The sequence below is a fragment of the Sorex fumeus genome, unplaced genomic scaffold, assembly GCF_029834395.1.
Source record: "Sorex fumeus unplaced genomic scaffold, SorFum_2.1 ptg000029l, whole genome shotgun sequence".
NCBI lineage: Eukaryota > Metazoa > Chordata > Mammalia > Eulipotyphla > Soricidae > Sorex > Sorex fumeus.
Genome location: NW_026606086.1, coordinates 6,532,788 through 6,549,197, shown reverse-complemented (window position 1 = coordinate 6,549,197; position 16,410 = coordinate 6,532,788). Strand labels below are relative to the sequence as shown.

Below are 16,410 nucleotides of genomic sequence, written 5' to 3'. Positions count from 1 at the left end.
AGGGTAGAACCCGGCGCTGCCCAGGACTGGGCCTGTGGCTGGCAGCCACTCCGAGCAGACAGTGGCCTGCAGAGCCCTGATGGCCCAGCATGCGGGGTGGCAGCCACAGAAGCAGTGCACAGCGCTGGGTGTATGGGGCTGGGCCCAGAATCGTGGTCAAGGGGCCGCCCAGACAGCCGATGTTTGGGAAGAGCAGAACCAGCAACACAGAGGGCGGGAACGAGCTGCACACGGGACTCTGGCTTGCAGAGAGAAAAGGCAGCTTGGGAAGCGAGCAGTGGGGCGGTCTGGACGGTGGGCATCAGAACCACCCTGGGTGCAGCTCAGACTGAGCGTCACACCCTCCACCCCCACAGCAGGGGTTTGCTGCTCCCTCTGCAGAGGACCCTCCTCAACTAGGCCCACGGGACTGTCCCCAAGGTCCAGAACTGTCTGTGGCAACTGCTCCCACCCCTTTCTCCAGCGTGATTCCCCCTGGCCGTGCCCTCCGAGTCACAACCTGTCCCCAGGCAGTGTGGTTCTGGTACCTTCTTACAGAAGATGAGCTGGTGATCGAACAGGAAGAACATCCTCTGCTGGCTCTTGGCTTGCGGCTGCGTCACCCGCGTCAGCTCCCCCGAGTAGATGAGTTCTGAGCTCCGGACTAGGAGGTCTTCCCCCTATGGGCCGGGGGCAGGATGAGAGAGTGCCCCCAACCTCGGGCTGAGAGGAAGCTCGTGCTGGGCACTGCGCTGCTCACAGAGGCTGGCTGCAGGCCTGCTGCTGGCCCTGGCCCTACTGCTAGGCTCTCGGCCACGGAGCGGGCGTTCTTGGAACCCAAGGAACTATGGGATGGCAGGGGTCTGGAGGAGGGAATGTCAAAATCGGGTAGGACCTACTAGCCCTAGTCTGTAGAACTGGGTCATTGTTTGTCAGTGGTCTTGAGTGCTTATGCGTGGCTCAGGTCTGCTGAGAGGTTAGACAAGTGGACATCACTTGTTAGATCATATAAAATCAAGACTGACATGTGTCACTGGTGTTATGTCAAAATGAAATGTTGGCTTCCCTTAATAAAGTAAGACATTGAGATTGGTTTCCCTTGTTTCACTTTTGGGGGGTTTTGGCCACACCCGGTGGTACTTAGGGCCTATTCCAGTGTGATACCAGGCTGGGGGAGGGCAAGGAATGTGGATCGATCCCCCACCTCCTGCTTGCAGAGCGGGCCCTCTGGAGCCGCCTCCCTGGCCATTCACCCATTTCTTTTTTTAAAGCCTTTAGAATACATGGTTTCCTACCCCGCTCAGGGGCTGTCTGAGTACACAGTGCTGTCCTAGCGCATAATCAAAGCTGAAATCATCTCTGAGGGTTTAATGGCAGTCATCTTCCTGGCTCCCTGCAGTCCTGTCAGTGGGCTTCAGGCTTTCCAAGTAACTCTCTGCATCATTCAGTCCCTCTTGGGAAATGCCAACCGCAGTTGGTCCCCCCTGGCTCCTGGCACTTTGGGGTGAGGGGCTTTACAGACACTTAGCTAAGTCTGGGCTTCCAAACCAACTGGCTGAAAAACAGAAAAACCGTATCAAAGCCACCTTGCTCAGACCCCTATCCACATCCCAAGAATTCTTTCTAGGGAGATGCTCAGAAACCTACATTTGTGTAACATTCACTGGCTTGGAGAGGGGTGAAGGGAGGCAAGGAAAGGAAGGCCTCTGTAGCCCAGCTCTCTGGGTCACTTCTGAGGGCAGCACTGGCAGAGTCCAGGGAAGAGACAAGGCCGAGAGGCTGAGAGGGTCCAACACTGGCGGTATGTTTGTTCCTGATGACAGGCCTGGCCCTTCTGTGGGAGTCCCAGTGCTTAACTCCAATGGAGTTAAGGGGCAATGTGGGTATTTCCAGCAGAGGGGGCAGCTTCTCTTTTCCTGGGGGCACTCGGGGTGAGGTGTGTGAGCTGGGTGCTGAGTCTCACCGGTGCCCAGGTCTCCGCCTCCCAGGGACAGCCACACCTATGCCCAAGCTCAGGGCTGGGGTGGGAGCATCAGCCGGGCTCTGGGACACCGGTTCTGGCCAGCCTGCCCACTCCTGGGGTGAGCACAGCTGCTGCTCTCCTGGAATTCTCCCAGGGCTGCAGGACTTCTAAAGCACAGGGACTTTTCTCTTACCTCCCAGTCCTCTATGGAGCTCTGCCACTGAGCTATCTTGTCGATGTTCTCAAGTCTCCGCTTCCGCTCATTGATGAGCCGTGCCACATTCTTCATAGCGTGTAAGGCAGCTTCCACGTCCTTAAAGTCACTGTGGAGGGAGACATCAGGGGGCTGTGACCCACGGCAGAGCCTCTTCCCTGGGGCTCGACTTCCTCTCTTCACAAACAGTGTTATGTCCCAGAAAGGGAGTTTTGCCCACACATTAACCAGGCTAAGACGCGAGGACGCAAGCGCAAGGCCCCTTTATCGCTAGCTCGAGCTAGGGTCCGAGTCTCATGCAACGCAGTGGAGTCTTGACAAGGACCCCGGCTCCGAATTCTAAGCAGCTTATATAGGGTTTGGTTACAAAACAACATTTGTTTCTAGGAATTGGCAAAATGTTTCCAATTCTGGTCCCTGTCTGGTCCTGTGACTTCAGGGACCAACATTATGTTTCCATAATGTTGGTTTCCTGGTCCCTGTCCAGTCCCATGACTCCACTCCCTCGGCCCTCTCTGCCTGGCTGGACGCCACTGCCCATGCCCCCTACTATGATAAGGCTGCTGCCATGGGGCGGCTTATCTGCCCAGGGTGATGCTGTTCTCTGAAGTCGGGACTTTCTGATGGGGGGAACCGGGACTTAGGCCTGCTGAGTTTCCGTCTTAGAGTGGAGCCTGTCATGGCTCCACTTCAGCCTCACAAGAGCACAGTGGAACACCCTAGTTTTGTCCTCTTCCCTGCTGGGACCAAGAGTTCAGATAGATAAAGGAAAGGAAAGGAGAGGCTGGTCAGATTATGCGACCTTCCGACCTAGAATGCTACCCCACTGAGCATCCTGTAACTGTTCTGTCTCTGCTCCTTCTCCCGGAACAACGTACCCTTGAGAAAGCCCGTTACACAGATGTTTGTCCATATGTCTAGTTTTGGTAGATAGCCTTGTTTTCGGTCTGCTTTTGGATTACACCTAGCTCTGCACTCATGAATCATTCCTGGAAGCCTCAGGGAATCATACAGGGTGCCAGAAATTTAACCTTTTAACCTGGATCAGCCATGTGCAAATCAAGTGCTCTACCTGCTGTCCTACTGCTCTGAGACAGGCATTTGACCAGAGAACATTGTTCTCGGGTGTGGAGCAATAGGAAAGCACTTTCCTTCCATGTGGCTAACACATGGGTCCGATCCCCAGCATCCCAGATGGTCTCCCAAGACCCCTGAGCACGGAACCAGGAGTAATCCCTGAGCACAGCTGGATACAGACTCCCCCCCCCCCACCCCCAAAAGACCCTCCAAAAAGAATGTTCTCCTTCTAATGATTACTGGCGCTAAGCAATAAATACTGTATATGAAGGACATTCAGAGTTCTGTCTGAGGTCGTGAGTCCCCTGACTCCAGGCTGTCCCTCTCATTTCTGTCTCTTCTTAATCCCAGCACTGTCCCTGCTGAATTCTGACCTATTCACCCAGGGCCAGTCCCCGACATTCCTTCTGTGCCCTGACAAGGTGAGACCAGGGTCTGCTTCAGCGGGAACCCCGGCACCCGGTGCAGCTCCCAGCACCCTCTACCTGTGCTGGGGGTGCGTGTACTTGAGCAGCTCGGCCAGCTGCAGCGGGTACTTGCAGATCTTCTGCACCGGCGTCAGCAGGAAGCCGTCCAGGGAGATGTCGATCATGCGCTGCAGCAGCCGGCAGGCCTCAAAGAAGTACACGTACTTGCTGAGCTTGGCAAGGCGTGAGAGCTCCACGCAGGCGTTGGGGTGATTGTTGCAGTACTCAGAGTAGATCTGGAAGTCTGCTTGCTGTGGGCACAGCTGCGGTTAGGATGGCTGTCTCCTGCACAACTCCCGCGCAGGTACCAGAGGAAGCAGAACGGGGCTGGGGACCAGGGTCTGACTATGAACTTCCCTGGGCACAGGGAGGTGCCCCACAGCCAGGAGAGGGTCACAAGAGGCCTGTGCACGTCCCCTTCCCACCTGGTTTACCCAACTGGTCTCCCAGCCCAAATTCTGGCTCTATGTCAGCTTTTCTGGGTAAAATCAGTTTTGCTAAGGAAGACGGAATAGCAAGGCCCAAGGACGAGGGAGGGAGGTTGGGATGGATGCCAAGCCTCCAGCCATGCCTCCCGGGCTCTCTGCATCGTCAGTGCCGGTTTCAGGTCTGCCAGACAGCTGCAAATCCAACACCTGGGACTCAGCTGTGTGCTGGACCAGTCAGGGGCTATGCCTGAGACTCACTGAGACTCGCTGGGCTTTCTGGTTGCTTGTTCTCTTTTTAAATCTTTTGCTTTTGGGCCACACCCAGCTGTGCTCAGGGGTCATTCCTGGCCGGGTGCTAGTCATCAAAACCTGGCTGCCTGCGTGCAAGGCAGGTGAAGGGTCCTCTGTCCTGTCATGGAGCCTGCTTGTCTTCTTTTCCTTTCTTCCTTCACCCCCCATGGACAGACCCAGGGCCTCGTGCGTGCTTGGACAGCGCTCCATGCTGAGCTCTGCCCTGAACCTGCTTTGTAGCAGAGAGATCAGTCTGCCACTGAGCCACTTCCAACAGTCTGGTCACAGGGTGAGAACGGCTGGCTGAGGGATTTCCTACACCGTAATCACAACTTGCCTACCCCATAGTCGACTAATAACCACGTGCTCCCGCCTGGTTGGGGGGGGGGGGAGGGAAGGGGGGCAGCCTCTGGCCACTGGAGAGGCCGTGACTGACCTTCCCAACGCCCACCCGCCCTGAGGGCCGGCACCTGATGGTCCTGGGGCCCAGGGACAAGGGAGAGCAGCAGTGGCGCTCGGGATCGGTGTGGTCGGGCCCTGGTACTGGAACCTGGAGGTGCGACCACTACCATTTGCAGGACGATGCGGCAGTGCCCCCCCCCCGCCCCCACACCCACGTGTGCTCCCCGTGCCAGGGGCCTCCGCGTTTCCTCCGCCCTCGTTAGGGTGCTCAGCCGGCGCGCTCTCTGATCTGGGGCCCAGAGTGGGGTGCGTGCCCGAGGGCCGGGGTCCGGGCGCGGGCGGACTGCCCCCAGCGCTCACGTGCTCCAGGAAGCAGGCGCCCAGCTCGCTGAGGTGCGGGCGCTCGCGGTTGACCCTGCGCTCCAGCGCGGTCACGAAGGCGCGCTGGCATCGGTAGATGTCCTCGATGTTGCCGAAGATGGTGCGCAGCTGCTCCTCGCTGAACATGTCGGCGCGCCGGCGGCACTGGCGGATGTAGCCCTGGGCGCGGGCGGGGGGCGTCAGCGCACTCCCACCCCGCCAGCAACTCCCACGCCGCCCAAGCCCCGCCCATGCCGCCCAAGCCCCGCCCCCGATCCCGCCCAGGCCGTTAAAGCCCCGCCCCCGCCGCCTAAGCCCCGCCCCCGCCGCCCCTCACCTCGCAGATGTCGCGCAGGTGCTTGATGTAGTCGCGCTCGGTGCTGAGGATCTCGTTGATGACGTTGGTCCGCATCTGGTCCTTGCTGCTCTGCGCCTCGGTCCCACCGCCCGGCACCTCGCGCTTCCCGGCGCGCAGCACCTCCTCGTCGCCGGGCTCGTCCTGATTCACCCGCAGCTGCAGGCAAGGCGCGCGGTCAGCGCCCGCGGCCCCGCGCGGCCGCCCCGTGCAAGGGCCCGTCCGCCCGGCCCGCCCCCGGGCCAGCGCGCGCCCACCCGACCGCTCCCTGCCCGCGACGCCCGCGGCCTGTCCTTAGGTGGGTCCGTTAGTGCAGCTCGCTGTCCTCCGTTGCTTCCCGTGTGTCGGACCGGGTGGGGCTGCTGCTTCCTGCATCAAGCAGGGGCTAGCGTTGTAGGGGCCTTCTGGGGAAAGCACTAACTGCCCCTTGTCCCCCAGCTCGAGGCCCCCCCTCACTAACCTCTTCTTGACTCTTTTGTTTGGGGCTTGGGGGGGCTACACCCGGGATGCTTAGGACTTACTCCTGGCTCTGCTCAGTAATTACTCCTGGTAGGCTCAGGGGGCCATATGGGATGCACGAACAGAACCCAGGTAAGCTGTGTGCAAGGCAGGCATCCCACCCACTGTACTGTCGCTCCTGTGCTGGGCCTTTTGGGCACGGTCAGTGTCCCTTCCTTGGAGACTTAAGGCTGCTGCTGGCTGGGGAGGCCCTGGGCTCTCTCTCAGCGTCTCTCGGTCTAATGGTTTGTTTTTGCCTCAGTGTCCTTAGGAGTAAAGGTCCATCATGCAGGTGGTGAGGACCCATGCAAGTGTGTTTTTTCAAACCGAGCAGAGTAAAGCGAGTTCGTTTTCGGGGCACTGTAACATACCGTTGGGTTTCGGGGAGGCCTTGTGGCTGGAGCATGGCTGGGGAGTGGTGATGGCTCAGTGTGTGGTCTTCAAGAGACACCCCTTCCCCACGGCCCCCATCGCCACCCCGACCCAGCCCCAGGCCTGAAGGCCAGCTGGGAGGTCGCACCAGCACTTCGAACCCAGAGTAGTTTCACACGTGTATTTCTGGAGAAGGCCTCGGAGGGGGGGCGGGGCACACCATACCCGCACAAAGCTGGCTGGGAACCATCCCTCGCCATCCGCCACGCGGCCCCACCACCACTCTCTGTTGGTCGCATCCATCACTTCAATGACATCCCCAGCTTTGAAGCCCAGTTCCTGGTCATCCATGGTGACATGATCCCAGAGTGCCTCCGCGCAGACCACGCTGCCATCGCTGAGGAGCTGTGGAGAGAAGCAGGATGACCGTCAGTGGGCGGAGCCAAGCCCAGCCTCAGCCGGGCAGGGCACCGCTGACCCCTGCCCCCATTACCTTGGTCACCCGCCAACTCTAGCAGATGGAATCCTGCCCAGACATGCTTCAACCAGCAGCAGCCCTAGAATCCGGGGGAGCACGTGCACCCCCGCACCTGCCTGGGGTGCCTTCTTCCCCACCTGTCAGAGCAATGACCGAGCTGTTTCTGCCTCTCCCTGCAGTCTTGGCTCTTGGTGCTGGCTGGGACAGCACAAGCCTCATTTCTGCTGTGCCAGCGTTTCTTGGTGGGTTCTTCTCCACAGTGGCATTGGGAGAGACTGCCAAGCTGAGGGAGAAGCCCTGGGCTCTTTCCTGCCAGCTTTTTGTGGCCTCTGCAGTACCTGCAAGGCCACCCGGCAATGCTGCCCCATAGAGGTATGAAGGGCCTGGAGCTGGATGTTCAGTGTATCTGTAAGACTTAACCACCCAGACTCAAGCACCATTGTTGCCCGTGGCCTGAGCTGAGCCAGGCTCCAAGTCCCTCATAGTGTGTGAATTCTTCTTCCCCTGGCACTAGGAGGTGGCAGCAAATCTCAGCTGCTGGAGATGGAATCATTTTCAGAGTATTCTCGTGTCAGTGCATACCGAGTTCACGAGTTCATACTTGCCACCAATTCTTTAGAGTAACCCCACTCTGCTGCAAGAACTGGCCTGGCTCGTTCCTGCCATGTGGCTGTGGACCTCACACTGGGATGGATGTTTCCTCTTCAAGATATAGGGGCGCTGCTCCTCCCTCAGGGGAGGCCCATGCTTGGAGCCACCCTTGCTGTGGACATAATGCAGCTCACTTTCTGCTCCTTCCATGACGAATGGGTTCTGGAGAGGTAGTGACAGAAGGTGTGCTAGGGACTGTTTGCAGGTGTGGTCCACAGCTCTCCTCTGTGGTCACCAAGTATTGGCACCAATGACAACTGGCGCTTTGGTCATGCAGTCACATATAGGCTGGGCACATCACCACACAGGCCTCTGCACCAACTGTTTCATCTTCCCACTGTGCCCATCCGCTTCTCAAGGTATGAGTTCTCTGGCTTCCTGCCTGGTGTACAGTCTTAGGGCACTGTAATCCCCACATCACTTTCAGAGCTCTCAGGGACAATGAAACTTGTGAACCTTCTCCAAAGCCCAACAAAACCAGTAAACTGCAGACTGTGTTCACCCGAGTTCAGATGCCCAGCCAGCAGGGGTGGCAGAGGGTTGCCGGTTGCAAGAATTGCCCCAGATTCCATCCAGGGGCGTCGGCCATTCCTGGGAGGGAGCAGCAGCCCAGGGGACCCCCTTGATCAAGCTGGGAAGCCATATGGTGTGGGCACGTCCTCTTGGGCAGGGAGGCCTGGTCCCCAGGGCCATCTTTGTTGGCTTCAGAGTGATGGGATGGCACGGGAGGACACAGCCTGCTGCCTCCAGGGGACCAGTGGAGTGGCTCATGGCCACCTCCCCAGCCCCCAAGGCACTGGGCAGCGGCCAAGGAAGAAACAGACATGGTGCCGGCAGAACCAGTGGGAATGGCTGCCCCAAAGTGCCCCTCCACTCAGGGATGAAGCCCCCGGCTGTGTGCATGTGTGCACTCAAGTACATGTGGATGTATGTAAGCCAGGGTGTGCGTGGGGGTGAACACGGACTACTTTTTGAGGTAACTGAAGGATTCATTTCTAGCGCCCTCAGGTACACTGAGGCAGGAGAGAAACTGAGTTTTTATCCCAAGAAATGGGTGTCTTGAAACTATACACTGCCTGCCCTGATCTCGGCTAGCCTGTCCACCCACTCCCCGACGCTGGCCTGTGGGGTATAAGGGCCGAGTGCAGGTCGCTGCCCTTCCTCAGCTCACACTCTGCTCAAGACATGCAGAGGCCGCCAGCACTACTGACCCACGCTGGGAGGAGGGAACACACCCACAAGGTCCTCCTTCCCAGCTTCTTGCCCACACGCTTTCTGGCCCAGAACCAGATTCGGCGTCTCCCACATATCCAGTTCCGGAGCAAAACGTGCTCCCTGCTTTTTCCTGAGACCTCCAGGGCCAGCCCCAGGGCACCCCTGCACTGCTGTTGAGGAGATGCAGATGGGGGCTGCAGGCCTTCACAGACCAGCCCCCACTACATTCTGCGCTCATCTGGGCCCACCCCTTACTCAACAGCTGACTAGACCCAGCTCTCTGAAGGCCCAGAGGCCACTGGGGTTCAGGCAGGGCAGAGGCCCTCTGGGTCTGAGATGTGCCCACACCATGCGAAGATGCAGCTGGCAGACTGGGGGTAGAGGCACCAGCTCATCTGGGCCTGGAGCAGAAGTTGGCTTGAGGTGGGGGCTGTTTATGTGGGGGTCACTGAGGAGCTGTCCCGGTGATGGGCCAAGTTCAAGTCCAAGTCACGGGGAGCAGGGAGCCTGGACAGGGAGCCTGGAAGTGGACGTGTCTCCCGAAGCCCACCCATCCGTCCCGCCCTGCCCCATCCCTTTCTCCTCAGCACGCCTTGGCGCATGCTGGTCCCAGTCCCGCACGGAAAGCGCAGTGAGAGCCCACCCGCAGAGGGGTGGGGGATGTGCGAACCGAGACCCCTGAAGCTCTGAAAGGCAAAGCCACTGCAGGTAACATGGAGTCCAAGCATCCTGCGGCCATCTCATGCCACACAGGCGCGTCCAGCTCCGTTGCTCCCGGCCCGGTCACATGCCTGCGGCTTCCCGGGAGCCGCGACCGCCCCCTGGGCAACGGCCGGGCCGCGCCCGCGCCATTTTACGCACATCCACGGGGCCCGGGCACATGTCCCCGCACACCCAGCCCGGGCACAGGCACGCGTGCACACACGCGCTGCACACGCGTGCACGCCTGGCACAAGTGCCACCACGCCCCTGAGTGCGTCGGCCGCAGCAGGCTCGCGCGCGCCCCGGGCTCCGCCGCGGGGGGCGGCCGGGCGGCTCCCCCGGGCGCGCGGGGGGCGGGGTCGGGCCGGCGGGGTCCGGGCGGCGGCACTCACCGCGGGGCCCGGCGGCGGTCAGCGGAAGGCCAGCAGGAAGATCAGCACGACGTTGATGAGCACGAGCACGGCCAGCACGGAGAACACCACCACGCTCTGCGCGCCGGGGGGCAGGTTGCAGCGCAGCACCGCGCGCAGGACGCTCCCGGGCGTCGTCGAGCGGCCCTGGGAGTGCGGGGGCCTCGCCATGGCCACGGGCCGCGCGGGGCCGGGTGCGGGGGGCTGCGAGCGCCCGCCGGGGGGGCGGAGCCCGAGGCGGCGCCGGGCCGGGGCTCGGCCCTCGCGCTTCCCGGCAACCTGCGGGCCGCGTCTCCGCGCCGGCCGGCGCCCTAGCAACCAGCCGCAGAGGGGCGGGGCCTGAAGGGCGGGGCGGGGCCTGCGCGGGGCGGGGCCTGGAGGGCGGGGCGGGGCTCGAAACCCGAGGGGCTTCCCCGCCAGGACCACGTAGGAGTCCTCCCCTGCTGGCCCGGCGCGCCGATGACCTGATGACCTGGGTGGCTCTGGGGTACCTGGGGGGACCTTGCGGCTACAAGCGCACCTGGGACACTCGGCCAGGGTTTCCTAGCGCCGTGGGCTGCCCTGGGTCTCACCTCCCAGAGTCAGCGCCGAGAGCTGGTGGTGCTGGATGAGGATCTGAGCTCAGATCAGATGAGCTCTGATCCTACTCAGAACCGTATCTCACCGGCTCTTTCCTCTTTGGACCCTACTTTGGACCCTACACCGGGACCCTACTCAGAACCGTTTCTCACCGGCTCTTTCCTCTTTGGGAAGGCCGCTGGCTTCTGCAGCCCCCACCCGATTCCCACCCGCACATTTTACTGCAGTCTACTGGACAAATGACAGTCGCACACCTTACTATTTTGGTATATGCCTGCGCATATCCATATAGACATGCATATTACAATCAATAATCAGTCAAGCTAATGACCACATGTATCAATTTACGTACTTATTCCCATTTTTTTCTGAGTGTAGATTAAGCTCTATCCCTTTAGCAAATTATAAGTACACTTAAGATTTACCTCCCTAGCAAATTATAAATACGCAAGGTAGTCACCATGATGAATTAGATCTGGGTCATTTAAGCATCCTCTGCTTCGCTGAAACTCTATCCCCTTTGACAGCTTCGCCCATATTCCCCCACCTGAGGCAACAATCACAACTACTTTCTGTTTCTATAAATTTAAAGTTTAGACTCCACACTTAAGTGACAGCACAGTCAGCCTGTGACTTGCTTAACTCATCTGGCATGGCGTATATTCATTCCATCATAAATGGCAGTATTTTTGTTATGACTCATTAAAACTTTCTGTACATATATGCACACCCTAGAGATTATCATTCATCCAATAATTGGCACATATTTCTATGTCTTGGCTATTTGGACTAATGCTGCGACGATTATGTAAATGCAGATATCTTTTGAAAATCCTTATTTCATTTCTTATAAACACACAGACACACACACACACACACACTCAGAAGTGGGATTGCTGGGGCATGTAGTAGTCCCATTTTGAAAGGGAGGGAGAGACACCTGTTAGTGCTCAGAGCTTATTCCTGGCTTTGCGCTCGGGATTACTTCTGGCAGGACTTGTGGGACTGTAAGTGGTGCTGGAGATTGAACCTGGGGTGGTCATGTGCAAGGCAAATGCCCTACCCACTGAACTGTCTGGCACAGTAGTTCCATTAAAAATTTTTAATTCTCCCTGCTATTTCCCGTAGTCACTATGCCAATTCATAGTCTCTCCAGCACTGCTCCCTTTTCCCCATCTCCTTAACCACATTAAAATAAAAAAATCTTGCAGGTCTAGGGGTTGTGCACCCGCTCAGTTTCATCGCTCTCACACTGGCCGGGGTGCTCATGGGGCTCACCCAGCTGACATAGTGCTGGCACACAGGCTGCCCAGGGCTCAGCCTTCTTAGGGTGGTGCTCACGCACATCCTTGCTGGGGGCACTTGCGTGACTGTGCTCCTACATGTGTCGGGAGTACACACCTGTCTATGCTTCCACCCTTACTCATGGTCCTCATGCACCTGGTCATGGGGATATGGAAATCACACCCTGCTTGTCACCGAGGATGCCAAGCAGCAGAGCTGCAAGCATGTGTTTGGCATCCGTGGCTTTCATGGGGCTGAGCTCGGGTTGAACTTGTCAATTTATACTTGCAAGGCAGGTGCCTGGCCACTGAGCTATCCCTGGGCTCCCACCCACACATATCTTCTGTCTTTTTGGTTGATTTGTTTTGAGCGAGACCTGCTGTGCTCTAGGGGCTGCTCCTGGATTGGCATTTGGGGGGGTTGCTCCGGCGGTGCCCGGAATCCCCTGCATGCAAGGAAAGCATTATGCCACTGAATTACATCCCTATATCTTCCCTCTTTGTTCTTTTTGATAACAATCATTTTAAGAAGTGTGAAGTGATGTCTCAAATCATGGGCTTGGTTTACATGCACGTGATTATCAGTGCCGCTGAGCATCTTTTCATACACACATTGACCATTTTTATCTTGTTTTGTTTGGTTTTGGGGCTATATCCAGGAGTACTCAAGGCTTACTCCTGGGCTCTGCACTCAGGATCACTACTGGCAGCTCAGGGGACCATATGTGTTGCCAAGGATCAAACCCAGGTCAGCTGCATGCAAGGAAAGTATCTTACCCACTATACTCTCTTTCTGGCTCCATTTGTATTTATTAATTTTTATATTTTGAGAAATGTCTAGTCAAGTTTTTTACGTACCTTTAAAATTGGATTACTTGTTTTCATTTTTCCTTTGCATATATGAGCTCCTTATTTTTGGGGATATTAGCCCTTTAGTACAGTGGTAGGGCATTTGCCTTGTGCGCAGCTGGACAGGCTGAGCTAGGTTCGATTCCTCCGCCCCTCTCTGAGAGCCCGGCAAGCTACTGAGAGTATTTCACCCGCACGGCAAAGCCTGGCAAGGTACCCGTGAGGTATTCAATATGCCAAACATGGTAACAACAAATCTCATGATGGAGACGTTACTGAGCCCGCTCGAGCAAATCAATGAACAACGGGAGGACAGTGCAGCCCTTTACTAGAGACATGGTTGCAAATGTATTCTCCTGCAGACTGCCTTTTATCCTTTTCACTCTCTTGTGCTGCTGAAGCATTTCAGGTCAGTAAATCTCACTTATCTTTGTTGTCTGTGTCTTTGGTCTCATATCATAAAGATCACTGCCCCAAGCAACATGGAGACTTCCCTCCCACCTCCTAATTTCTACTAGCAGTCTGTGTTTTCAGAAAGTATGTTCAATTTTCAATCTATCTTGAGTTGATTTTTGTAGCTAGTGAGAGACAGAGTTCTAATTTCATCCTCCTGAAGAGTTTAACAGTTTTAATAAGTCCTATGTCATGGACTTAGAGGCTTCCACTGTCCTCATGTCAGGAGTCTAAGCAGGTCTTGCAGGGTGCCACACACACAGGTGTGGGCTTCTCTTACCCCACCCACAGTGGTGAGCTGCCTGTCACCAGGCCCCAATGGACCATGCCCCTGACAGACCACTCTCCTGATAAGCTATGCCTGATAGACCATGCCCCTGATAGACCACGCCCAACAGATCATGCCCCCATGGACCACTTCTTATCCACTAGATAAGAAGTCTGCAGGTATGAGGCAGAGGAAACGAAACAACAGGTCTCTAGTGGACTAAGATATTCAGGTGGCATCTGAGCTTGAAGACACCCATGACAAGGAGAATCTCTGTCCAGGCTGCTGTTCACATTCAGAGGACTTTTTTCAGGTCTCTGTGTGTGCACACAAAACATGCATCTTAAGTGAGCCCAGGGCAAATTATAGATCATCATGCAGAAGACCCAAAGCAGAGGTGAGGATCCATGTATCTTGGATGCTGGTGTGAATGTCCCCATGTGTGAGGAACCATGTGTCTGTGAGATGCTGGTGTGTGTGTGTGTGTCCCCATTTATGAGGATCCATGTGTCTGTGGGATGCTGGTGTGTGTGTCCCTGTGTGTGAGGGTCCACGTGTCTATCAGATGCTGGTGTGCATGTCCCTATGTGTGAGGATCCGTGGGTCTGTGGGATGCTGGCGTGCGTGTCTGAGAGGCTCTCTCTCCCACAGAACTTCATGTTGAGTGGCCTCAGTCTAGAGTGTTGGGGAGAGTCTCCTCTTCATGCTTGGTATTCCTAACTTAGGCTTAGCTCTCAGGAAACACTGGGCATCAGAGAGATCTGGAAGACGGCTCGACTTAAGAGTGCTCACCGAGAATCTTAGGAAGATTCTAAGATGACTGGACACCTAGGAAGTGCAGAGGGCCACTGTGAGGCCGTGGCTCATGGGGCATGCATTTTTCTGAGGTGATCCTGGCAGTCTGGGGGCTCTGGTGAGAGGAAAATAAACCACACAAGAACCTTCACAAACCTCCTTGTCACTGAGGTTTCGGTGCTCTGAGGGTACTCAGGAAATTCTGACGCAGATCAGGCGTTGTTTGTGTCCCTGGGAATCAAAGCCACCAGTTCTAGGAAGAAGGGTCTGAGGCTGTGTGTTCTCAGGACTCACCGCCCACAGCAGCACAGAGCTCCGTGGGCTGCAGCACCCCTGGGGCCTCACTGTGGGCCAGCACAGGTAACAAAGCCTCTTTGGCTGGTGTGAAGGATGAACCTTAAACCAGGAGCATGGAATGAGGTGTGACGGATGAACCTTAGAACCAGGAGCATGGAATGAGGTGTGTGTGTGTGTGTGTGTGTGTGTGTGTGTGTGTGTGTGTGTGTGTTAAACCAAGAAAAGCATAGACCTTTGAGGGGTTCAAACAGGATCTCCTCAAGGCAAGCACAGGTTCAGGGCAGAGGGGTGTTAGGGTGCCAGATGGATGGGGAGGTGGGAGAGGGATGCAGATGTCTGGGTCACAGGCCTGTACCCCCAAAGCCGGGCCCTCAGCAGGGAAGGGAAAGTGGCTGCAAGTGTGCTGGCAACCAGGCAGCTTACAGCCGCAATTCCAGGGGCTGTGGGGCCCCGGAGGATGGTGACACTTAGATGCTCCTGCCCTGTGTCGCTGACACATGAGTCCAGTTGTTGGCCAAGAACAAGGGAAGCACCTCTCAGCACCCTGAGACAGGCGCTGGGGAAGACAGAGCTACATGGACAGGAAGACTGACTCCCCTAAGCGGGTGGACCCCGTGTCCTGCAGTTAGTGACAGCTGGTGTCCCTCAGAGCAGCAGACGGGGTATTTGCTCTCTGGCAGTGCTACACTTACTAGACTGGCAGTTCTGCCCAGCCATGCCCTACCCCTGCTCTGCTGACAACTTAGTGATTGACCACCTAGCTCAGAGGACACATCTGATGTTCATCTGCCTCTCGCTGGGGTGAGGTGCGGGGATACCCGCTGTTCTCCCAGCAGTGACATCACAGGCACAATGCTACCTTCATTTGGCGCCCACGGAGCCTCAGGGCAACCCAAGCCTTCCTGGCATGAGCACCCCCTTTACCGCCTCTCAAACCCCCTCTCACAGCCTGGGCATGGGGTGGGGGTGGGGGACAAAGTCAAAGGACACTTCCCAATTCCAGGTCTCAGCAGGAGCCACCCTTGGTCTGGCAGTGGCTCAGGCTCCTGGGGACCCACTCAGACCTAGTGGAGTGGCTGAGTCATGGACATCCAGGGAAAACCCAGAGGGGCATGCCACAGGAGTGAGGGGTCCTGAGGACCACTGCCTGCTCTGTCTGTGAAAGCATCTTACAGCGGTGGGACAATTGTGCAGCACCAAGTCTGAGCTAGGTGTGGGGATGGGGAAGAAATAAATCTGCCCAGGTCCTGCCTTTCATAGGGCACATCCAGAAGAGCCCATGTTCCACATACACAGACACACACATACACGTACACATGCACCCCCCAGCTCTGCCCCTCCTGAATGAGGAGACTGTCCTGGGCTCAACAATTGCCAGGTCTGGGCCACCTGACACCCGAGTGTCATGTGTCCCATGCATGAAGCAGCATCACAGGAGCACATTAGGACAGGAAGCACACCTTCACCTCTGCGTGCGGTGGGCACGCCCCGTTGGGTCCCCTCTCCCCATGCCCACATGGCTCCCTCTTCAGATGGCCCAAGTTACCTTCTGCTGTCACTAGCACCACCTGGGCATCACATTTTAGAACACTGCACCCTGAAAAGAACAGCTGAGGCATTTCTGAGCAAGCCAAACAGTGCACAGCACCTCCTTTGATGTCACTTCTACTGTTTCTCAGAAACCCACCTGGAGCACAGCAGGCGTCATGACGCACGCAGAGGCAGAGAAGCCAGGAGTGCAGGGTGAGGGATCAGGGATGAGGTGGGCCGTGGCTGCTCTTGGACAGGCAGGTCAATGAGCCTGTCACCTGGGAACCACCAGTAACTCTCTCTGGAGCTGATGAGCAAGTGTCTAGTGCTGAGAGCAAAACTAACAGGTACTTCCTGGACCCGGTAGAGCTGGGTGCAATGAACCCTCCTGTCGTTGTCATCCAGGCTCTGCTATCACCTCCACCCTTGGAGAGGAAATCACATTCCAAGGAGTACCTAGCTTGCCCTAGGTCCACCACTAGCTGGTGGCAAAA

General features: G+C 57.0%; 1 protein-coding gene across 2 annotated transcripts in view; it reads right to left on the bottom strand.

Annotated features, from left to right (window-relative positions):
• The window catches only part of ARHGEF4 (Rho guanine nucleotide exchange factor 4), an 88,299-nt gene that overhangs the window by 1,532 nt on the left and 70,357 nt on the right, over nucleotides 1–16,410 (bottom strand). Inside the window, exons 1-7 of one of the 2 annotated variants that reach the window (XM_056115417.1) lie at nucleotides 9,841–9,975; nucleotides 6,632–6,811; nucleotides 5,519–5,695; nucleotides 5,182–5,361; nucleotides 3,719–3,951; nucleotides 2,136–2,265; nucleotides 528–659 (exon numbers count right to left, since the gene is read on the bottom strand). In XM_056115417.1, coding sequence (XP_055971392.1) covers nucleotides 528–659; nucleotides 2,136–2,265; nucleotides 3,719–3,951; nucleotides 5,182–5,361; nucleotides 5,519–5,695; nucleotides 6,632–6,757 — 978 coding nt within the window. In that variant the 5' untranslated portion in view covers nucleotides 6,758–6,811; nucleotides 9,841–9,975. Of the gene's footprint in view, nucleotides 1–527; nucleotides 660–2,135; nucleotides 2,266–3,718; nucleotides 3,952–5,181; nucleotides 5,362–5,518; nucleotides 5,696–6,631; nucleotides 6,812–9,840; nucleotides 9,976–16,410 lie in introns of those variants that run through there. The other variant, XM_056115416.1, reaches the window with a different exon arrangement.